Source organism: Pogoniulus pusillus, chromosome 8 (assembly GCF_015220805.1).
Source record: "Pogoniulus pusillus isolate bPogPus1 chromosome 8, bPogPus1.pri, whole genome shotgun sequence".
Lineage (NCBI taxonomy): Eukaryota > Metazoa > Chordata > Aves > Piciformes > Lybiidae > Pogoniulus > Pogoniulus pusillus.
Window position 1 is genome coordinate 11,355,337 of NC_087271.1, and position 25,276 is coordinate 11,380,612.

General features: G+C 46.4%; 1 protein-coding gene across 1 annotated transcript in view; it reads right to left on the reverse strand.

Annotated features, from left to right (window-relative positions):
• Window positions 1-21,613, reverse strand: part of TEDC1 (tubulin epsilon and delta complex 1) — a 100,942-nt gene extending 79,329 nt beyond the window's left edge. The window contains exons 1-3 of the mRNA XM_064147201.1: window positions 21,497-21,613; window positions 20,471-20,549; window positions 12,045-12,247 (exon numbers count right to left, since the gene is read on the reverse strand). Coding sequence (XP_064003271.1) covers window positions 12,045-12,247; window positions 20,471-20,549; window positions 21,497-21,613 — 399 coding nt within the window. The remainder of the gene's footprint in view (window positions 1-12,044; window positions 12,248-20,470; window positions 20,550-21,496) is intronic.
• Between the last annotated feature and the right edge of the window lie 3,663 nt (window positions 21,614-25,276).

Sequence of the window (25,276 nt, forward strand, 5' to 3'; positions counted from 1 at the left end):
AGGATTAATCCTTTACAACTGGGAAGGAGCACATTTAGATCCCCTGCTGCAGGACCCAGAAAAGACAAAGCAATGTCATAAATCAAGCCAATAAAGTGCTTCTGCAGCTTTTATTGAGCACTCCTTCTGAACTGCTCATAATTCAGACAATGGGTTTGATGTGACATAACATATGTTAAGCTTGGTAATTACAGATCTTTAAATGGAGCATAATTTTTTTTAAATGAAAGAGCATAGCCAGAAATAACAGTATCAGACATGCTCTCTTAATTAACACAGCCATATATCTATCTGCGGGAGGGGAAAATGTGAAAAGGAACAGTACGAGCAGATGAACGTGAAAGAGACAACACTGTGTTCATTACCAGCACCATCAACAATGCTAATTGGATTTCCACCTAGGCAAGGTAGGATCACAGATTAGATGTATGCATGGCAAGACAGACAATGGATGAGGGAGGTTTTTCTTCCCCTGTACTCAGCACTGGTCAGGCCACACCTTGAGTCCTGTGTCCAGTTCTGGGCCACTCAATTCAGGAGAGATGTTGAGGTGCTGGAACGTGTCCAGAGAAGGGCAACAAAGCTGGTGAGAGGCCTGGAACACAAACCCTATGAGGAGAGGCTGAGGGAGCTGGGGTTGTTTAGCCTAGAGGAGGCTCAGGGGGGACCTCACTGCTCTCGACAACAACCTGAAGGGAGCCTGTAGCCAGGTGGGGTTGGTATCTTGCGCCAGGCAACCATCAATAGAACAAGGGGACACAGTCTCAAGTTGTGCCGGGGGAAGTATAGACTGGATGTTAGGAGGAAGTTCTTCACAGAGAGAGTGATTTGCCATTGGAATGAGCTGCCTAGGGAGATGGGGGAGTCCCCATCCCTGGAGGTGGTCAAGAAAAGACTGGATGAGGCACTTGGTGCCATGGTCGAGTTGACTGGATAGGGCTGGGTGCTAGGTTGGACTGGATAATCTTGGAGGTCTCTTCCAACCTGGCTGATTCCATAAGAACCAACTCTCGCATGATGCACATAGCAGTTAGCATACCAGAAGAATGTTTTCCACAAACAAATGTGTTCACAATGTAGAAGTTGTGCTCATAGCATATTCAGCAATCAAAAAAAAATAAATGTAAAATTGTGTGTTTCCATAAGGCCTTTTAGCTTTCAAATTTCAATGCCTGTTGTTAAAATTACTACTCACAGTAGCATTCCCAAGAGCTCACTCTTGGCAGAGTGAAAAAGAGAAGTTCCTGAGGGAAGACAGAAAATGTTAACACAGCTCTGACCCATTCCTGACTTGTTCAAACAAGCTTGTCTGACAGTAGCCACAAGCCTGAGGCACTAGAGCAAGTCAGTCCTTTACCCCATCCCTCCTCACTCATTCCAGAGGTTACCCAAGAGCTCTGCAGTAGAGCAAGAGCACTACACCTTTAAAAGAGCACAGCAGCACTGTCTAATCTTTGGAGCTGAAAGGTTTTAAAATAACATTTAAATCCCACAGCTCACTGCATCATGTACTCAGACAAAACACAGAAACCAAATATCCTAAAACAAACAAGTGGCAGGGCAGACCTTAAGTCAGAGCTCAGCATTTAGCAAGGCTCAAGAAATGCAATACACTGCTTTGCACTGCACTTCCTCTCCTGTAGCTGCAGCCTTGCTTGCTAGAATCCATTTTGCTCTGCTGTGGACAGAGGTAACCAGGGAAGAGTTAGAAGGATGCAGCATGCTACACTGGCTGGAAATCTGAAGCAAAAGGTCAATAGAAGAAATAGCAAGTGCCTTCCAGGAGAGGATGCAGAGCTCTGCCACAAGTGGAAGGCCTGCTGTGCCTTTCTTTGCAAGCTCCTTTTGTCCTCTCAAGGAAAACGTGCTTTATTTGAAAAGATCCTCCAGTGATGGTTAAACCCTGATCACTTGAAGCACGACACCAAAAAGCAGAGGATGCTCTCATTTAAATCAAAGGGCCATAGAAGGTACCGTTGGTACTGGCTGCTCCCTGCCACTGGAGGGCAGAAGAGACCCCTGAAATATTTTCAAATCCCAGAGTTTCTACAGCAGACAAGAAAAGCACTCTGCACGGGATTCAGCTGAGTACCAGTATGATCGTCCTAAGCCTTCCTATTGGCACAGCAGCCTTCATCTTCCTCTCCTCACACGAAAGCTCAAGTGATGCCAGTGTCTGTCAGCAGAACCCCACCCAGAACACATCAGCTGTCAAGTTCAAGAAATGTTGCATTTGCAATTCAAACATCACCAGAGAAACAGCAGATTCAATAAATTAGAAGCCTTTCTGATGATTTCACAGTCATCTTTGAGAGCATTTTACCTTGACATGCTGTCTGAAAAAGAAAGAAAACCAAACCATACTCTTAAAAGTATATTCACTGTGTCAGGCAAAAATTAATGTTGATAACCACAGTGCAGGAAATTGTTTTTCATTGGGAAAAAGGTTCAGTGACAAGTCTGAAGCACAGAATTAACAGCCACAGAAGATGAGAAGGAATAGCATGTACACATGCACATGCAGAATGACAGGCAGACAATTTCAACTATCATTTATAACTTCTGCTTTAACCCCCCCAAAAAGAAGTTCATTTCAAGAGTATAAACAGAAATGTGCTCCAGTTCTTGCATGGCAAAAACATATTCTGTTTCATCACCTCATATGTTTAAGCCCACAGGCAATATCAGTAACTAAAGACAAAAATTAGCACTTCAAGGTTCAACAGTTACCTCTTTAGGAAGTGACTTTTAAAAGTACAAAAGGCAGAAAAGCACAACTCAAGCATTTTTCTCCCTTAGTTGCTGGTAGAAGCCTTTACAGGGTGGGAAGCAGTGCTCCAAGAGGCCTGTATGCCACACAGCAGCTCAATGAGCTGTAAAACACCAGCCCTGGTGCCACTCCAGCAGGGGTGGCGTGAACAGAGGTGCTGCACACATTGAGTATTTCAAGTTGCCACAGGCAAAAATGGGGTGAGGAGAAGTCTACAGGAGAATCTTCAGGGATCCTGTGCTTTCTGATAAGGTTTTGGAGACAGCTCTTAAAAAAAAATGTTCTGTAACAGCGACTGAGGGGATACACCCATGGGTACTGAGAGAACTGGCAGATGAGGTTGCTAAACTCCTCTCTATTATAGTCCAAAAGTCATGCCAGTCTGGTAAAGTCCCCACTGACTGGAAAAGGGGAAATATAACTCCCATTTTCACAAAGGGTAGGAAGGAAGAGCCAGGGAACTACAGGTCACACAGTCTCATCTCTGTGCCTGGTAAGATCATGGAGCAGATCCTCCTGGAGGCACTACTGAGACAGAATAGTGAAGAGGTGATTTGGTACAATCAGCATGACTTCATCAAGGGCAAATCCTGTCTGACAAACCTGGTGACCTTCTATGAACAGGTCACAACATTAATAGATGAGGGGCGAGCAACTGATGTCACATATCTGGACCTGAGCAAAGCCTCTGACACTGTCCCACACCACATCCTGGTCCCCAAGCTGGCGACACATGGGTTTGATGGGTGGACCACTAAATGGATAAAGAACTGGCTTGATGGCCGCACCCAAGGAGTGGCTGTCAGTGGGTCCAAGTGGAGGCCAGTGACAAGTGGATTCCCTCAAGGATCAGTCCTGGGACCAGTCTTGTTCAACATCTTTGTCGGTGCCACGGGCAGAGGCATTGAGTGCAGCCTCAGCAAGTTTGCTGACAACACCAAGCTGTGTGGTGCAGCAGACATGCTAGAGGGCAGGGATGCCATCCAGAGCAACCTGGACAGGATGGAGAGGTGGGCACAAGCCAACCTCATGAGGTTCAACAAGACCAAGTGCAAGGTCCTGCATCTGAGTTGAGGCAATCCCAAGCACAAATCCAGGCTGGGCAGTGGCCGGCTGGAGAGCAGATCTGAGGAGAGGGACTTGGGGGTGCTGGTGGATGAGAAGCTCAACAGGAGCCAGAAGTGTGCACCTGCAGCCCAGAAAGACAACCAGATCCCGGGCTGCATCAGAAGAAGCGTGGCCAGCAGGGCCAGGGAGGTGATTCTCCCCCTCTGCTCTGCTGAGACCCCACCTGGAGTACTGCATCTGGTTCTCGAGCCCCCATTACAAGAAGGATGTGAATGTGCTGGAGAGTGTCCAGAGAAGGGCCATGAGGGTGCTCAGAGGGCTGGAGCAGCTCTCCTATGAGGACAGACTGAAGGAGTTGTGGTTCTTCAGTCTGGAGAAGAAGGCTCTGAGGTGACCTTCGTATGGCCTTCCAATATCTGAAGGGGGACTACAAAAAAGCTGGGGAGGGACTTTTTAGGGTGTCAGGCACTGGTAGGACTAGGGGGAACAGAGCAAAGCTGGAGATGGGTAGGTTCAGACTGGATGTGAGGAAGTTCTTCACCATGAGAGTGGTGAGAGGCTGGAATGGGTTGCCCAGGGAGATGGTTGAAGCCCCATCCCTGTGGAGGTGTTTAAGGCCAGGCTGGTTGAGGCTCCAGACAGCGTGATCTAGGGTTGGGTGTCCCTGCCCATGGCAGGGAGGTTGGAACTAGATGATCCTTGTGGTCCCTTCCATCTCTGACTGATTCTATGATTCTAACCGCAGCAAAAAAGGGTAAAAAGATAAATAGTGAGGTACTAGGAAGACAGTACGACAAAGGAAAGTGTTAAGCAAGAGAATAAGGGAAGGAAATAAATAAAGTAAAACTGACAGACTAATACAGCCCATAAAGATCTGGAAATTAATTATGCTTCTCAGTCAGAATCAATAGGTTAATAAAATTACCCCCTCCAACCTCAATGGAATAGTTGAAAAGAGAAAAAAAACACCCAGCCAGAAAATGTGGATTTACTGACAGCAGTGCAGAGGTTTCTTGGGTTTCTGCTGGAGGAATATCAAGATTGCCTGCTCTGTTAACACTTTCTTCTAATAATGTGATTTATGAAACAGTAGCAATGGTCAAGATTTCTACAGGAGAAAGGCATACAGCAAGAAGATGAGACTAAGCAGAAGCCTTACGCTGCGCTGAAGATAGCCAGCAAGTCAAACTAGACCATCACAAAGAAAAGCTTAATCAAATTGTAAGCCTAAGAGTCAGGAGGTATGTTCAGTTTCACTTTTTCCCCCACTCAAAGTAATTAAACTGAGTTCACTTTGGCATGCTGGAGACACACACATCAATTCCAACTCTAACAGCCATAATAGCTCTATTTGTTGATGACTATAAAAATCACAAGAAGAGGAGGCATCCAATCTCAGAGGGCAAGAATCAAGCACAGCAAATTAGTGGAACCAAGAACCAGTGTCAGTGCAACACATCCTGGTGATAATGAGGGATATAACATCACTACCCTATCTAAAAAAAAAAATCAAATCTCAAAAGCCTCCCCACATAATTAAATTACAGGGCAGAGATAGCTTAATTTCAGCTGTACAAATAATACCAGTACAGGCATATTCCTCCCTGGAAACAGAAAGAGAATGAATGCTCACAGAGTGCTGCTGTTATCTGTCATCACGAATGTGGAGAGGGTTGTGATGTTATCACTAAAATTTAAAAATAGAGGCAAAAAAAAATGTTAAGTCAAATCCTAAATGTGCTAAAAAAGCAGATTTATATAAAAAAAAATTACCTGCTTCTGAGAAAGACAGAATATGAGAACTCCCCAGGTCTGCCTTACAGGTTCAGTGAAGGACCTACATGTTTCACCTACATGTTCTCAGATGTGGTTTGTACTCCAGGATTCTCACGTCTAAATAGAAATCAGTGAATCTGAATTCACTCTGAATCACTTCAGAAAAATTTGCCTGGACATAATCACCAAAGCAACCAAAGGTGTTAAGACTGACATCATGGCAGCACATAGTGGATGGGTGTAAAGAGCCTTTGAAGACAATGTCCCCCAACCACCCGGGCAGTAACAACAGGAGAGAATTCCCAATCAGACACTTCAGTAAACTGATGTGAACCTCAAATTCAGGCTGCACTGTTCTAATAGAATTAGTGGTTAGTCTTCCAAAACAGTTGACTAGTGCAAGATTTGAACTTTCACTTACTGCCCCTGGAATCACCAATTAACTGACAGAGCAGCACTGTAAATTCAGAGAAGACTAACACTGCAGCCAACAGGTACTGGAGTTTGGCATGCAAAATGAATGCCCTCTTCCCTCTCCTGTTCCTCCAGCACAACACAGGTTCCTTTAACTATCTCCCCTCCAGTTTACAAACTTACTGAAAGAGTGACAAGGGGAAAGATGAAGAGGTTAGTGACTCCTTCAGTCCTGCTTACCCAGTAGGCAGGCACCAAGTCCTCCAGAAACAAATGTAAGAAAAGAGGAGTAGCCAACATGGATTTACCAAGGGAAGATGTTGTGTGACTAACCTGATAGCCTTCTATAATACCATGACCAAATGGGTAGATGAAGGAAGGACTGTGGATGTCATCTACCTTGACTTCAGCAAGGCTTTTGATACTGTCTCCCACAACATCCTTATAGAGGAGATGTGGCACAGATGGCTGGTCTGTGAGGTGGACTGAAAACTGGGTCCACAATAGAGTTCAGAGAGTTGTCATCAATGGCACAGAATTCAGTTGGAGGCCTGTAGCCAGTGGTGTTCCCCAGGGATCAGTACTGGGTCCACTTCATTCGCTATCTTTATCAACGACCTAGAGGAGGGCATTGAGTGTACCCTCATCAAGTTTGCTGATGATGCAGAACAGTGGGGTGGCTGACAGCCTGTCAGGCTGTGCTGCTATCCAATGAGATCTGGACAGGCCAGAGAGCTGGGTGAAGGCAAACCTTATGAACTTCAATAAGGACAAGTGCAGGGCCCTCCATATGGGGGGGAATTACAACAGGCACCAGTACAGGTTGGGGTCTGCCCTGCTAGAAAACAGCTTCATGGACAAAGACCTTGGAGTCCTGGTGGACAGCAAGTTCTGCACGGGACAGCAATGTGCCCTTGTGGCCAAGACAACCAGTGGCATCCTGGGGTGTATCAAGAATAAAGTGTGGCCAGCAGGTCTAGAGAGGTTCTTCTCCTCCGCTACTCTGTCCTGGTGAAACCATACCTGGAATACAATTTTGGGCTCCCCAGTTCAGGATAGATAGAGACCTGTTGGAGAAAGATGATGACTGGGGAACTTGAGCTTCTACCCTACAAAGAGAGACTGAGAGCCCTGAGGTGTTTAGTCTGGAAAAAAGAAGACTGAGAGGAGATCTGATCAATGTCTATAAACACCTGAGGGGTGGGTGTCAAGTGGATGAGGCCAATCTCTTTTTGGTGGTCAGCAGCAATAAGACAAGGAGCAACAGCTACAAACTTTAACATGGAAGGTTTCAGCTCAACATGAGAAGAAACTTATTTACAGTGAGTGTGACAGAGCACTGGAACAGGCTGCTCAGAAAGGTTGTGGAGACTTCCAAAACCTGCCTGGATGCATTCCTGCGCAAACTACCCTAGGGGATCCTGCCTTGGCAGGGAGGTTGGACTCAATCTCTGGAGGTCCCTTCTAACTTATAAAGTTCTGTGATTCTGTGAAACACTGCAACATTATCCTTCCAAATTAATAAATAAATGAGCTGGAGGCCACATGAGACATGGTGACCCAAAGGATTTTCTTACTTAAGACACAGAGTGTTCAACCCATAGTCACGCTAAGCTACTAACCATACCTGTCCTTACCAAAAGCTACCTCAATATCATTGTTTTTCAAATTACATTAGTTCCATTAAGCATAACCTCCTACCACATTAACCTTTCACCACTGTTCAGTTTGTAATTCTAGAGATAACTTAGCTTTTGATTCTGAAGATGCAAGTGCACGTAAAAATAAGCTCACAGAAGCCTTCACCAGCTCAGGATCTTAAGATTATGAATTCCATGCAGCAACTGAGCTCCATGTCCATCATGTGTCATGAACACCCTTGTCCCTCTATAAATAACCACCCTGAAATCCTTTAGAGCTGATGGAAGTGTTCAATTTACAGCGGAAGAAAATGGTGTTGCTAAGGAACTGCAAAGAAAAAAAGGCCAGAGAGTGGTAATCTGAAATGAATGGAATTAATTTAATTGGCCCTTGAATGTTGGGCACTTGGCATATTATCAGCAATTTAGCAGGCTGCAGGCTTTGTTTCAAACTTAGGCTGAAATAATAGTCAGAACATGATTGCACCCTTAATTTAGGGATTAGCTGCATTCCCTTCTTCACACAACAGATCCAGTCTAAAATTTTAAAAGCAAACCATGTGAATATCAGTTGGACCTGAAGTTATGCCCACAGATCTTGAGACTCCCATTTTTATACCTGAAGACAAAGGGTAAGAATTATTCTTCACAACCAATGTGCTCTGCCAGTAAGCACTGGCTTTTGTACTTTGCTGATGTGGGCAGAGAGCTCAGCAATGCACAGAACCAAATGCTATTACATGAATTTTTGTTTTGTACCATTTTTATTTCAGGGAAGTATTTCAAACTGCTTTTTATTTAAAATGAAAGATTTTTGCAAGCTCTATCTCTGCTGAAAATTTCAGGTGTTTTGAAAAGCATTTTCTTCTCTTTCTTTTTTACATAGGATCATAGGATGTTAGGGGTTGGAAGGGACCCAAAGAGATCATTGAGTCCAACCCCCCTGCCAGGGCTGGACAATACTATCTAACAGAGATTACAGAGGAACACATCCAGACAGGCCTTGAAAGTCTCCAGAGAAAGAGACTCCACAACCTCTCTGGGCAGCTTGTTACAGTGCCCTGTGACCCTTACAGTAAAGAAATTCCTCCTTGTGTTTAGGTGGAACCTCTTGTGCTGCAACTTACACCCATTGATCCTTGTCCTATCCCAGGAAGCAAGTAAAGCGAGCCTATCCCCCCACTCCAGGCCAGCATTCAGATACTAATAAACACTTATCAAAGCCCCTCTAAGTCTTCTCTTCTCCAGACTAAGCAGCCCCAGGTCCCTCAGCCTCTCCTCATAAGCCATGCCCTCCTGTCCCCTAATCATCCTCATAGCCCTCCACTGGACCCTCTCCAGCAGATCCCTGTCCCTCTTAAGCTGGGGAGCCTGAAACTGAACACAGTATTCAAGATGAGGTCGCACCAGGGCAGAGCAGAGGAGAACCTCCCTTGATCTGCTGGACACACTCCTCCTAATACAGCCCAGGATCCCATTGGCCTTCTTGGCCACAAGGGCACATTGCTGTGCCATGGGTAACTTGTTAGCCACCAGCACCCCCAGGCCCCTCTCCACAGGGCTGCTTTCCAGCAGATCACCTCCCAGCCTGTACTGGTACAGTTTGTTATTCCTCCCCAGATGCAGGACTCTGCACTTGTCCTTGTTGAGCTTCCTCTGGTTCCTCTGTGCCCAGCTCTCCAGTCTGTCCAGGTCTCTCTGGATGGCAGCACAGCCTTCAGCCGTATCAGCCAAGCCTCCCAGCTTGATGTCATCAGCAAACTCGCTGAGCAGACACTCTGTGCCCTCATCAATGTCATAGATGAAAGTCATTTTGAGACAGATTTTCCTCTAGTGAAGCTTTTTTCTTCTTCTTTTACTTTCTACTTTAATTTACTTACACGAAAGAGTTACAACCACAGAGACTGCATCTCTGGCATGTTTAGTAATGCCTTTGCAACTTGTTAGTCTTCCAGCACTCGAGCTTAAGTATCACAAATGTCTGGTATTTAACATTCCCAGAGTCAAAACTCCAGCACTTCAATCGTTCAAGATATGGGGTATCAAACTGACATCATCACTTTCTTCCTGTCTTGCTAATAGTTATGGAATGCTGACTGATGAACAGACTTTGTCACGCAAAAGCATCCCATGACATAAGCAATAGCTTTCAAATAATGATGTATTTTTTAAAACCTCACACTTTCACACAACAAGCAACAGGCTTTCAGGTGTGTTTCACAAGAAACTGACTTACTAAGGAAAACAAGGTGTGTGACCCACCTATCTTCTCCTCCTCACCCATCGTTACTTCCTTATGTCCTTAACTGTGGATTCCTAGGTTTTAATGTGGTTGGGTCTTGCTGAATGACCTTAATTGGGTTTGAAATGCTTAGCTGATCAAGGGAAAACTTAAGAACTCTTCCTCAAAATTCTGTTAGTTTTAGCTTTGTTGTGATGCAGAATCACAAAACAGACTGGTTATGTTCTAACTAAATTCTATCTTTTTTTTTTCCCCCATTACTTATATCTGCTTCTGTTGAAGCATGGAAACTTGCTAGATGAAGACCTAACAAGAAATGCTGCCATTAACACAATGAGCTTCATATATGCATGCTAACTCCTACTCCCAGTCTAAAAACACTTTTGTCTGGCCTATTGGAAAAAAAAAAAAACCAACAAACAAAACTATTTCCAGACCCATAAACCTTTTTTTGGACAGCTACTGGATTAAAAACATGAAATCTGCATTCCATGCTTTTTGAGGAATGCAGGTAGAGCAGGTTAGAATTGCAGTGAAAGGCACCACAAAACATTTCTCAGTGTGCCTCTGTGTGACCAGAAGAGATTACATTGTATTGCCGTGGTCCTTCTCATCACTTTACAGAAAATGCAAAACTTAAGACCTTCAGAACTGCCCCATTTTCCTGAATTCATGTTGCTGCTACACTTCACTCACTCCTTTGTCACAGAAATTAAAGACATCCAAAAAAAAATCTGCTACTACACAAGAAAAAGGTAAGAGAAGTTTGAAGTAAAACGTTCTCCAGAAGTGTATTTTCCCTGTAATCTTGAGGTGTCCTTCTCATCACTGGAGAGCACCACTCGTTCTGCACCAAGCACCACCTCTTGTGCTCCCTCTTCTGTGTGGCAAACAACTGTAGTGTAGCAAGAGTGGTTCTTCTCTTAAAATACTGTTAATAAAATGATGTCTTTTCCCTTTGAGCTGTTTTCCATTTACACAAGTGTTTTCCTTCTGAAAACACAGTACCTTTATCACAGCTTTCCAAACTCTTTCTTTCCTGCTGTGTTGTCCCCTTTATAGAGCAGGCAGCCTACAGCACAGGGGAGTATGTGCACCTGACCAGGAAGATCACAAGGTCCTAGACACCGAGACATCAGCAGGTAGGGTTTGTGATTTATCATGTCCTTTACAAAAAACAAGACAAATCTGTGAGCCTGTCATTTTGAACCACAATGACCAGTAATTAGTGCCTGGTGAAGATAACATACAACAAACTCAGCCACACTAATGCTTTGATCTAATTGATTGGTTTGTGTTATCTGTTAACAGCAGGGAAATTTTAATTGCAATAAACAAAATATAAACACGGAAAAACCACCAAGCTCTCTCCTGAGCTTGGCACACTATGCTCCAGAGCCTACAAAGCAACATGTGCATGGGTCTGAAATGCATGGGATGGATTTTAAAGGCAGTGCTACCAATTATCAACATCATCATTACTATTATACTGTAATTTTGTAGGATTTTATGACCTTTTTTGTTTTGCAAACATATATACTGCAGCTAAAGGAGACACACAGCTATCCTCAGCCTACTTCAGAGCAGACTTCCTATGTGCTGCCATCTTTTTATTGATGGAAACACAACAACATACCCCACTGTGCTCTCAAAGAAGCTACTTGGCCATTAGTTGGCACAACAGCAGTAGCTGCCATTAGAGATCTTAACGTTTTTAGAAAGCTCAATATGCCTTAGGATTACTTGATCTGCCCAATGCCAACCTACCCAGCATTCACAGCTGACTTGTTTGCCTATGCTGCAGAACCACCCATGCTACAAAACCTAGAAGCACTGAGTGAAGAGAATCATTCACTTGCACTCTTTCACATTGGTCTCACCTATACCAGAAGTGAGTATCTGGGAATTCAGGTAAGCATGGGAGTTTGAGAAAAAGAAGAAATCCAAACCACCTGCATGCAAAGTTTAGAGAAAGTAAAGAAAATAACTACCAATTGCTGGCCCCTTTAAGTTGTCTTAAGCTGGTTAAGGCATTTGTCTGTAAAGGTAGCACACATTACACACCAGTGGTGACACAGCCACTGTCACAGAACGTCACTCATGGACAGATAAGGTGGAAGGACACAATGCTCACCGTGCACACAGAGATTTCATCCCCGGTCTTTACTCTGTTCCGAGCCAAAAGCTTCTCCAGGAGGTTGAGTCTTTGCAGTAGCCAGGAAAACGCCAGCAGCAGCTCCCGACTACCCACTGAGCCATCACAGGGCAGCTGATAGAGTCCTGGCCTGCCATAGCCATGGTACCACAATGCTGACTTTACAAATCTAATTTGGTTATCTGAAAAGAAAAAACAATGAAGAATAACACACTGCATTACTTAATGCATTTATCCACTCAGTGCCAGAAACTGCTGCTGCTGCTGCTGCTTCTGAGAGCAAGGTTCTTAAACAAGTCTACAATTAGTGGAGGACAGTGGAGACCAGTCTTTGTCAACAACTGATGATGGATGCAGGTAAAAGGTACAAGCTCTCCTTATGCTGCTCCATTCTGATCTACAGAAATTACTGCTATGGAAAAAGAAGAAATTCAGTGCTGAGATAAAGGCCAGTAATGGCCTCTTGAAGATTAACAAAGACAAAAAAGGTAAATAGCCCTCCCCACTACAACAGGTGTCCAATTCTTCTCTTCGTTTTTTATGAGCCACCAAGCATGCCACGAATTAACAAACACCCTGAGTCACTTCACTCCTGAATGAAACTGAAATTTAGAGATAGCAGTGTCACAGCCTGCTGCAAATCTCTGAGCACCAGTGAACAGGCAGACAGTGAAGTACACCAGACCACATGGACTATTTAATTCTCAGGAATCCATATTCCTTCACAGCAGCAAACGTTACCTGACAACTACAAGACAGGCACTACAGAACTGTAAAATACTCAGGAAACAGAGAAAATTATCTCAAAAAGGTTCTGACCAGCAAGCCTCAGCTCTGTACCAAGTCAAGACAGTAAAATTAAGAACATCATTGTGGGGCACAATGATAAACAACACATACTGGGGAAGGATGAACAGTTGTAAATACTGGAGAAGGATAAACAGTTGCTGTAAAAGGAAGTCCTGCTCAAAAAGCTACTGGAGTTCTCCAAAGGCAGCAACAAAAAAACATTCAGGAAGATTCAATCAACACAGGACCTTTAGACTTCCCTGTGGATTCAGCTGGCATAAAGAAGCTAAGTGTGATGGTTTGGGTATTACCCCGCCCCCCCCCCCCCCACTTTAGAAATATCCAACTAGTCTCAGTCAGCTCTGGGAATATAAATGAAGCTATTTATTTACAGCTAGCACAATATACAAACAGGTATTTACAGTCTATACAGTTACAGACAGAAATATACAAGGTAAAAGGTAACACAGAAACACAACTCCCCTCCCAGAAACCTGAGTCCCCAGGAGGGGCTCTCAACCACCCCTGCACCTTCCCCCTGCCCCTCTCAACCTTACCCCAGTCCGAAAGAAGAATAGAGGTTCAGCCATGAGTTTAAGAAGCAAAGGTGAGTGGAAGGTGAGGTTAGGGAGCTGCAGCTCAGTCAGAAGCCCAAAGCAGAGTGCGACAAAATGGCCAGAGTGTATCTAATGTTTTTATTTCTCCTTCAGCAAGACTCTGAGGGGAGTAGATATCACCATTGTTTTCCTTTTACAGCCTATGATCTAGTAGTTCTCACCAAAACATTCTACCCTGCTTCAAACTAGCACACTAAGCCACTGAAGTGGAGAGAGAAGGAAGGCTTTTGCACCAACGACAAGTGCCTAACAGACAAGAACCAGAGGGTGGCCTCACACTAGGGCTCTTCTATTCTGTTCTATCAACTCTAACTGACAAAGACAGAAACTTTGGTGCTGAAGTGGTATTACTCAGTAGTAAGGAATGCAGGCAGATCATGAAGGACAGCAGAATCTAACATAAGCTTTAAAATTACAGGTAAGAATCTTTAGCAAAAGTGAAAAACAATGCTCACAGTGGATATCCCAATTCTAACTTTACTGACAGAGCAATAGGCTTGGAGCTGCCTGCTGGGCTCAGGAATACAATTTTAGCTAAGATTTCCCATGAGAATATGACACATGGTTCTCATACCTATCCAATAGGAAACCAAGTATGAGAGACCTAAAAAGGAAACTAAGCAGAACACTGCAAACAACATTATATGTGACCCCATGTCTCAAATTCAGTGTCATTTTATGTCTTCAGTTTCAAAAAGGCTACAGAAGACTTGGAAAAAATAATAGAACAAACACACAAGGAGAAAGGCCAAGAATGACTACAAGTACAGAACAGCTTCACTGTAAGAACTGATGACACAGTCCAAGATGACTGAGAATGGATATGACAAAACTCTTTAAAATCAGGAGTGCTGTGGAATGGGTGTTTAGGGAGTCATTTGTTTGCACAACATTCAGTATAAGAACTGTGAGCCACCAAAGTCAGCAAGCACGTGAGTCAAAACAAGTTAGAGATGTTCTTCACATGTACAGTACAGCTCTGAATTTCTGGCCATGGGACACTACAGACACAGAGTTACACAGGTTCTGGGACTGGATTTACAAATCTGGAGTTCATGGAAGCTTATGAAACACAGGTTTGGGAAGTCTGCAGGCTGAAAGACTAACCTCCTGAAAGCATCCCTTTGTATTTGTTCTTCTCTTTACCCTGGGCATCCATTTTCGACAGCTGCCACAGCTGGATGGCGCTAGAGGAACCTCCAGTTTGACATAGCTTAGACATTCTTACAAACGTAAGGAAGAAAGCTGCTCCCCCTTCCAGTGTAATGCTTCAGTATGTCCACAGGGTTTCATTAAAAGGTACACACTAAGACAAAAGTAACAGGAAGCACAAAGCTCACAGAGTCAGGAATTGCCACTGTTGTTGTTCATTAACATAGCAATTGATCATTCATTTTGCTGCTTCTTGCCACTCCTGGTAAAAATATCCCTTAAGCACTGACACATACCATAATTCTTCTGTGTCTGGCACTGGCTGCTGAAGCTCAGAAACCACATGATGACCAACTTCAAAAAAAAAAAAAAAAACCAAGAAAAAATCCTCTTGTTCTCAAAAGGAACCTAATTACAAGAGACTCTCATAGTGAAGAGTGGTTGATTTAACTTGATTTGCAAAATGCTAAAGGGACTCTTACCTCCAAAAGTAATACAAAGCCACAACACAAGGAAGAGCTGTAAGCTGACCTGTGCTGGTTGCCCTCCAGGAAGCTATGGCCCTGCTGAGGCTGGAAAGAGCTGGTAGTCAAAAAGTGCCACCAACCCCTCTGCACCTCAACAAAGCAGAGGAAGGTACATTGTCTGCACTGTCTGACCAACTTTGGGATTTAGGAAAGCAAATGTGCAGACCTCTAAGGAGATGCCTACCTCCAGAGTGCTTCCTCAGTGCAAATGCACAGCTGAAACTGTTATGTACTTTACTACACATCTTCAGCAGCAGTTGGAATACAGGGCTGGCCATGTGAAAGCCACAAACGTATACCTGACAGAAACATTCACCATGACTCAAGAAGAAAAGCAAGATTAGGAGCACAGTTAAGCAGGTGACATGATGGTGCAGAGCTACTAATTTTTTGCAGGGCTACAGTTCTGTGTAGAGGAGCTTCTGCAGACACGTGACAGCTGGGTTTAAAACCAGCTTCCTTCTGTATTACAGACAGAAAAAGGAAACCTTGTGTAGAACCTGTGAATGCACAAACAGGCAGCTTCCTTCCACAACGGTGCCAAAACTGCCGATGGGCACCTAAAAATCTTGCTGCAGACAGGCACTCCAATTCCTCATGGACAATGAGGAGCACTTAGATATTACAGATTTTATTTTGATTGCTCTTGAACATTCTCACATGAACTAGGTTTTCTTCTTGTCCTTTCCTTTTCTTTGTGAATTTGTCATAGCAGGTAAAGGCAGGAATCCTTCAAAAGGAAAGAAGATCAGTATGTACTTTCTCCCTTTTTCAAAGCAAACAAGCATCACATGCTGCCATCTGCAGTTCAGGAAGCACCCCAAGAAATCACATAGCACAGAGAAGGTATAGAGAGCAAGCCAGATGGTTTTTCCTCTCTATCACTATTTCTCTGCTCTGATATACCACTCAGGACCAGATGCACAAAGGCAAAATGCTAGCTGAATTGCCACGTTGCTCTAGTACTTTATCTCCTCCTATTTCATCTTTGCCTCTGCAATACGCCGCTCTCACACAAAGGAGTATGATGGGTGCATCAGGCAGGAATTGTGGGTCATTGGTCAAAGCATAGAGCTGGAAGTGGGGCTCAAAAAGCCTTTCCATGACCTTAGAGAAATCACTTTGTTTGCCTCATCTCTGAAGTGTTCTGCCTAACAAGAAACGTTGCTCAGATGAATGGCAGAAGAGGCTATATATATGTACCCAAGGCCAAGATGGATTCTTCCATAATGTGCAGCTGAGAGGAAAAAAGACATCACTTATAACAGATCGACAGCAGTCCCCAAACACCTCCTTAGCAGTCATCAAACACCTCCTCTGACATCTCATTATGAACAGACTCAGTCTTTCAGACTCCTCCCTTTTTGCATGCACATTTACTTATAAAAGTCTGTTCAGCAAGTAGAACCAAGCTGTGGCTGAACCTCACAGTTCAGCTCCCTGAAAACAATACTCGAGCTGTACTCTTCCACTTTGTGAATCCTGTGGAATATTTCCAGTGAATTACAACAAGATATTCAAATAAAGGTTATGCCTGGCAGGCTAAGATGGAAAGGAACTATATCAAATACAAGAACAGACACTGATACATAACTTCATGCACTCAGGCAAGAAACACCTGAATAGGTAGTGGTATTATGGAGAACTATTGCTGCAGAAGAACATTTTCTGCTTCGTTTGTCAAACAAACAAAATATATTACAGCTCCAGACCTCCTTCCCATACTATAAAAGATGAATTGTGACTCTAGAAAAGAAACATTTCCTCAGCTCTCTAAATGCACATTGCACTGCTGCCTGGTGTGGCAATCAAGTCTATCTGCTCTCAGCCTCTGAAAGGAAAGAGCATCATGAAACTACTAATCATGACTTCCTCAGTAAGGTACATCCAGAGTATTAAACAGCATAATCTGACTCCTATTCCATTGATGATACACCTGCTGTTCTGGTATGTTTAAGAGGCTGGAGCATACTAAAGGCTTCTCAAAGTTTACAGTAAAAGTTCTACTGTGTGAAGACAACGATTCTTTCAAAATGAGAAACCACAAGAACCATTTTCAGACATTTATAACCACTGCTTAGTGCACTTCTGTGGCGTTTCTGGTTTCTCTTTGCAAGAACACGACAGCTCCTACATTTTAAAACACCAAACTGTATGGATTTTTTCCAATGTGATTTTTTAAATATTTAATTTTCTGCTAGCTAGGCAATACCTAGTTTGGCTAGATAATAGATAGTTTGGCCACAAAACCCCCAAGCAGCGCTACAGGCTAAGGACAGAGAGGCTGGAGAGCAGCCAGGAAGAAAGGGACCTGGGGGTGCTGGTAGACAAGTAGGCTGAAGATGAGCCAGCAGTGTGCCCAGGTGGCCAAGAGAGCCAGTGGCATCCTGGCCTGCATCAGGAACAGTGTGGCCAGTAGGACGAGGGAGGTTATTCTTCCCCTGTACTCAGCACTGGTCATACTCAGCACTGGTCAGGCCACACCTTGAGTACTGTATCCAGTTCTGGGCCCCTCAATTCAAGAGAGATGTTGAGGTGCTGGAACGTGTCCAGAGAAGGGCGACAAAGCTGGTGAATGGCCTGGAACACAAACCCTATGAGGCGAGGCTGAGGGAGCTGGGGGTGTTTAGCCTGGAGGAGGCTCAGGGCAGACCTCATTGCTGTCTACAACTACCTGAAGGGAGGTTGTAGCCAGGTGGGGGTTGGTCTCTTCTCCCAGGCAACCAGCAAAAAAAAAAAAAGGGGACACAGTCTCAAGTTGTGCCAGGGGAAGTATAGACTGGATGTTAGGAGGAAGTTATTCCCAGAGAGAGTGATTTGCCATTGGAATGGGCTGCCCAGGGAAGTGGTGGAGTCACCGTCCCTGGAGGTGTTGAAGAAAAGCCTGGATGAGGCACTTGGTGCCATGGTCTAGTTGATTGGACAGGGCTCGGTGCTAGGTTGGCCTGGATGATCTTGGAGGTCTCTTCCAACCTGGTTGATTCTATGAATAAAATACATCAACCACTAAAAACACAATGCATAAAGTTCTTCTAAATAATATGTCATCATAACAAGGGAATGACTAGCAGCTGTTTCATTCGAAGCAAATTTTCAGCTCCTCTAAAATTCACCTCTATGACCAGACCCAAAACTGACCAACGAAAACTACTAACTCAGAAGAGAAATACACAGTGGGGTGCACCTTCAAAAGTCACTTGATAAAACAGACTTGCCAGATCAAGAAAACATTTTCTGGAAACCTGTGCTCTTTTCCATGGGCAAAAATATGTCCTTGCAAGGCACTGCTTTCTTCTAGCACCTCACCAGTGCAAAAGGCCCTACATCCAAGCAAGCATTGCTCAAAAAGTAGGTCTCACTCTACAGAGTGGTGAAAAGAACCACTGTGACTCCAACCTCATGTGCAGACAACAGGCCAAAGTTCAGTGTTTCCTCTGGAAAAATAAAAGGTACAAAACTATATAAGTAAGGTTTCTCTTTTCTGGATAGCTCTTCCTACACACACAGTAACTTCTGTGCCTGCCTCCGAGATCTGGGAATCACAGAATGTTAGAGGCTGGAAAGGACCTTAAAAGATCATCTAGTACAAGCCCCCTGCCAGAGCAGAATCGCCTATACCAGATCACACTGGAACACATTCAGACAGTTCTTGACTATCTCCAGAGAGGGAGACTCCACAACTTCCCTGGGCAGCCTGTTCCAGTGTTCTGCCACCCTTACAACAGAAAAAACTTCTTCATGTTTACCTGGAACTCCCTATGCCTCAAGGTCCAATGCTGCTCTCCTTGTTTTAACTAAGATAGTTAGGAGGTTGTACAAAAATAGCAAAAGAAAGCTTGATCCATGGGCTAAAGCACTAGGTTTGAGTTAGAGGAATCCATATCAATTCTTTGTTGTGCAACAGGATCCCATGCAAACCTGAGAGCTGCATAGCCTCTATGCCCACGACTGTCACTGCATTTGCATGACATGGACACATGAAAGACAAGTGCTCCAGAGCAGGGACAGAGAAGAAAGGCAATAAAATATTGATTGTGTTTGCAGCAGACAACTCATTCATCAGATCAAGCAAAGGTCATTAGTGTAACCTGGGAAACAGCATGGCTTTCCAAGCTGAACTCACCAAGGCACCAAGTTGTGACTAAACAAGTTTCCTACAGTCCAGCTCAGCAGTTCTAAGCAGAACCACACATTCCTACCTCACAGTCTACCAGCAAAGGCTGGGTCTGCTCTCTGTAGAGCAAACAACCTGCCATACACACATGGAAACCCTATCTCCAAATGCTACAAATGATTAGTATGGGAGCAGGCAGGATTCAGTGAGGTTGCACTTGTGCAGGAGCACCTCCACCAAGCTGTAAGAGACAGTCAATAAACTGAGTTACCATACGGAGCAGATAGTGGATGAGTAGAGAAGCAAAAAACAGACAAATGAAAATAGCAGTCCTGTGAGTAACACAGACCCATGCTGATTTCCTGCTGAGCTACCAGCAAAAGTATGTTGGTTCTGCTCCATGCTCCACAATGTTTAGCCTTTTCTAACTACATTTACAGTCACCAGATTCCCAGCTCTAGGGAACTAAAACAACGTTGCTTAGGGTTGGGGTTTTTTTGCCTTCAAGGGCAAAAATCTATTTTAAGTGGTTTGGGCTGAGGACACTTATTCATCACAGACAATCTCATTTTCAAAGCTTTCTCTGACAATGAAAGAGCTCTACAGAGATAGTCTGGGGCGTGGTACTTGGAATGCCATAGATTTAAGAAGTAAACAGTCTTCTGTCACTGTGAGAAAGACAACCTGCATTCAGCTTCTCTCTGGACTAGTGGCCCTGCCCATAAAGAAGTTCATGGTCCCGCTACAGTAATCACAGAGTTTACTTTTTTTGTCTAGAACTTCAATCCAAAACATTGCCTTTATAGTTCATATGCTAGAATTCATAGCCCTGGCACAGGACTTGATAGAGAATTAACCACAGAACCACGTGTCATATGGGAAATGGGGAAAGAAGGATCAAGGAAAACCCAAATCTACTTCTGTAAGCATCTTTGCAGATGATGAGAATTTATAAGGTCATTGCAGAGATTTGCCTGCAGTAAAATGTCAAAGGGAAGCAAGAGCCCCTAGCAGAGGGAAGCACATCCCAGTTTCCCAGACAAAGCAAGTCAGAGAGGAGTAAACCTTCCTGCATCCTGTGATACCACAGGAAGTTGTTAGCACAAGCAATTGAGTATTTTTGACAGTGAGCAAGAAAAGGTGCTCCAAAACCAGACCCAGTACCTCCATGGGACAGAGGGAAATCACACAGACTGACTAGCTTACCTATGGTATCAGACTCTGTCCGTTTTTCTCCATGAATTTGTTTCAGAAGAGTGTAGAGCAGCCTCCATAAATCCAGGCTCTGAAAAAAAAAAAAAAAACCAACAAACCACAACAGGTGGGGAGAGATCAGCAGGCAAAATGTTCAATGTGTACTTATTAATCAGGCAATTAAAGCCACATCTGAGCACCAGTTGTTACATGGAAGAGCACAGGTGCATCCTGCTCGCTGTCAAATCAGGAAGGTTCATGTACCTGCATTCTTATGAAGACTACATACAATAAGGTGCACTCAGAAAAATAAGACTACAGCAAGATCCATCACTTCTGCGTTGAGGCACATGCATACAGAAGCGTGGCTTCCAAAATGCCTGCTCTGATGTAACCACATATGGCACAACTCACCCCTTGCCAAACAAGTATTTGAAGATACAAAAAAGATCTGACCACAACAGCGAGTTCTAACTAGAAATTGTTTCAGTCACAGGACAGCAAGTAGACAGACTGACACAGTGATTCTCACAGGTGGAGCTGCAAGCAACACTTGTAAAACGCTTAGCTAGCCGAGCAAGAGGGGCACCCCGTCAGCTGGAGGCCTGGCAGACACTGCCCTGTAATGCCCTGACGCAGAAAGACCCAAGCCGGCCTACAGGGAAGCAAGCCCCCAGCTGACACTAGAAAGGTGTCGACGACCACGGTGCGACTGTGGTGAAAAGCAGATTTAGACTTAAAGCACAGTGAGGTAAAGCCCCTTCAGAGCAGGGGGCTGGCGGCCACATGCCCGCTGGGGCCCCCACAGAAATACTGCCCTCAGACCCCGACTTCACACAGGTCCCGTTTCCCCAGGCCCAGTCCCACTTGGCTGTCAGGTCCTCCGGCAGGCGGCCAGGACCCGGCCTAGCAGGCTGATCTCTGCCCGCCCATAGAAGCGCCCTCTCCCCTCCATGTCCTCCTCCCCGACACGGAGTGGTTCGCTGGGAAACAGCGAGGGCCGCCGGCGAAGGGTATCCCGGGGCGGCCCCCGCTCACCGCCTGCGGCTGGTCGAACTTGGCACGGCGGAGGGTGTCGGGAGCAGGGCGGACGCGGGGCGGCAGGGCCCGGCACAGCGCACCCACGGCATCCGACAGCGCCCGGCCCCGCCGCATCTCCTGCCACAGCCGCCGCTTCCCGCCCTCGGCCGGCGCACGCCTACCGCGTCGCCGCGCTCTCGCCGAGCCCACCCACCGCGGCGGCGCCCCCTAGCAGCCGGGAGGGAGTACCGCACGCTGGGCGCGGCCGGCGCCCTGCCCTGGAGCCGGAGAGCTTGGACCGGCTGCTTGCAGCCCAGAAAGCAGCGGTGTGCGGAGCTGCTCCCCAGCAGCGTGGCCGGGGGAGCGGGGTCTGCCCTTCCGCTCGGCTCTGCCAAGGACCCCACCTGCAATGCCGGGTCCAGCTCTGGAGTCCTCAGCAGAGGAAAGACGTGGACCTGTTGGGTGGGTTCAGAGGAGCCACAAAAATGTTGCCAGTGCTGGAACCCTTCTGCTATGTAGAATGGCTGAGAGAGTTGGGATTGTTCATTTTGGAGAATAAAAGGGTCCGGGAAGACCTTATTGCAGCTTTTCAGTACTTCAAGAAAGATGAGGACAGGCTTTCTAGCAGGACCTGTTGTGACAGGGCAAAGGGTGATGGTTAAACTGAAACAGGCAGACTCAGACTGAGAGGAGGAGGGAGTTTTCTGTGATGAGTGTGGTTAAGCACTGGCAGAAGTTGCTGAGAGAGGTGGTACTCCACCCCAGGAAACATCCCAAGGCAGGCTGGACAAGCCCCTGAGCAATCTGATCTAGCTGCAGATGTCCCTGCAGGGCACTGTATGAGATGGCCTTTAAGGGTCCCTTCCAACCCCAACCATTCTATGAATCTGTGACCATTTGTTCTCCAGGTGCTCATGCCTTAGGGCAGAGAGCTCACTTCTTGCCTCCTCTGGGAAGTGACCGAAGCGGGAAGTGCCCGGGGACAACACATGGTACAACACATGTGCCAACCTAAGGCAAGGCAGGCTCTCTCTGAGCCACAGCCACATCTCCTGCCCAGCCGAAAGCCCCGAGGGAGCCCTGCAAGATCCCCCCCACCTTCCCTGGCTGAAAGAGTTAGCACAAAACCCTGGCTTTGGCTTTTCCAAAAACACAGCTCTGCTGCTGTCACACTAAGAAATGGTTTCTCAGGCGGTGGGAGAGTGCATGGCTCTGGCAGCAGGGGATCAGCTGCATCCGCTGGCTTTGCTCCTTCCTCTGGTCAGTGGGGTGTGATGCAGGCAGCCCGAGTCCCCAGGCATATAAACTCTCAACTGAAGCCATCCCAGGGGTTAATAATCGGGTCAAGAAAGAAACAGTTCTGTCGTTCAGATAGCTTGAGTCAGTTAAATGAGAAGACCACCCCTTGGCTGGGGTTTACACAGCCAAAGCCTGGCCCTGAGATGGATTCCCACTCTGAGCCTTACAGAAAGACCACAACCAGTGTGTGGCAGGGAGATTGGTCTGCTCCACCAGCACAGCAAGGATCTTGCCGGTGTCAACACTAAAGACCTTTTTGAAACTCCCACTGATGGTTTCCTGGCCAATTATTCAGTTCATAACCCATTTAATGTACTGTCTATGGCTCTTGCTTGATGCTTTTCCTTTTCTTCCCCAACATCTGAACACCATGAAACAACACATGAAATTCCTTCCAGCTATGGAATGGCCTCTTGCAGCCAAATGGCAGCTGGCAACGAGGAGAGAAACTGCCTTGGTCCGACGAGACCTTCAGCAAAGGCCCACTTGCTAACTTGAACTGTGTTTGCACTCTGGTTGCTGCCTCTCCTACTTCCCACCCCTGTGCCGGGGAGGACAGTCCATTCCAACACTGAGCACTGTGTTAGTGCTCTCCCAGTCCCACGGATCCTGGCTGCTGCTCCAGCCAGCCCTGAAAGGACCCCTGGGTGTGAGTTATCCAGGCTTAAGGACTTTTAAAACATCATCTCCAGCAGCTGTTGTCTCACATCCTCCTCCTTTCCTAATGGCCTGGAAAGCATTTTCCTTATCCTTCATCCAGCTCTAGCTCAGCAATCTCTATCCCCTTCTTTGCTCTCTTTCCTGACAGGTTTGGCATCTCCATAGGATTCCTTGCCTTTGGTTCTCAACAGCCCATAAAGTCCTTTTATATTGCCCAGAGCCTTATCGGACCTGGATAATCCTCTGCTGTCTTTGGCATCCTTCTCAGCTTTCCATACCTTGCTGCTATCAGGCTCTGTCTGGCCCCTCCGTGACACATTTCTTGTCTATTTTCCTGTCCCTGCTGCAGTCTCCAAGCAGGAGAACCTTCAGCTGGAACCAATTTCCTGTGTTTTCTTGACCATCCCATAAACCCTGCTCAAAGCCACCCCTGTCCCTGCACACATTCCTCTGTCTAGGCCTTTCCTCCCCAGAGCAGCTGCCTGCTTTGCCACTGCTGAGGCAAGGACTCTCCTGCAGCACTTAGCATGTCCCAGTGAGTGATCCTGCTCAATGTGCTCCCTCTGGGCTTCTACCTCCCAGCCAGTGCCCCAGTGCCCCAGCCAGCGAGCATCATCACCTGGCATGGCAGCAGCACCTGGGATGCACGCCAGCCCAGCATGCCGAGAACCTCTGTGCCACCTCTCCACCCCGCCGGCTGGAGCAGCCCTGTGTGCCTGGAGCCACGCTGACCACCCTTGGCTCCTGGTCCCTGGACCTGCAGCTCCCTCGGCGTGCAGCCCGTGGGTGCAGCTGACACAGGACGCCTGGTGCTGTGGAGGGCTGGCGCCTGGCCATGGGCGAGACAGACACCAGGCAGCAAATCCCAGCCTCTCCAGCGCAGCATGGCTTGGGGAGGCTCCATCCCAGCATGAGAGGCCTCACTTATCTGCTCTGCTGGCTGCCTGGGTAATTTTCCCAGGGTGGGAGAAGCCAGTGAGAAAGCCATGGTTTCCTGCCACAGGGATGGACCTTATGCTGTGGACAGATGAAGGAGGTGATGGTGTGATGGGCTTGGCATGTTGTCCCAGCAGAGATAGTGATGCCACCCCACAGGAGCAGAGCACTTGCCCTGCTGTATCTTGGCCATCCTCCTCTGTTCCAAGCCTTTGTCCCATGGGGATTGACAGATGCAATCAAGTAATGACTGGTTGACATTAGCACACCACACTGGTGTCACCATGAGCACTGGCAAAGCCTTCAAGAGCCCAGCTCAACCCATCCAATTGCTCCTCCAGGCCCTCCAGCTCTGCTCCAGCACAAAGGCAATTTCAGTAGGAGCAGAGCTGTGGGTTGCCCCTGTGGCAGGAGCAGCTGCAGAGACCACGATGGGAAGAACAGGTCCAGAAGGACATTGAGAGGCAGGGGAGGCTTCTCCTGCAGAGATGTCAGTGGCCTTTGCCCGCTCTCGGTTCCCGCATGATGCTGCGCAGCCACGTGGCCGGCTTTGGCGCCATGTGTCAGCTGGGGTCATTTCCACCCCAGATGACTCAGCCAGGGCCCAGGGTGCCTGTTAGCACCCGTGCCATGGCAACCTGCCACCACAAACGGCCCCACTGTTTGTGGCCGTTGCCAGAGATGACGGCCACGTCCCATTGCCTCATGCCGATTCTATGCGATAACAGCAATCTCTGCTTGCTCCGGCACCAGCACAGCTTCCTGATGTCACCTCAGGCCAGCCCTGCCAAGGCAAAGGTGTGAGCTCTCCTCCTGTGAGAGCAAATCTTTTGCTCTTTTGTTAAGTTTTGTAATGCTTTTATCCCTGTCAAGGCACAGGCAGGAGCCAGCTCATCTCCAGGC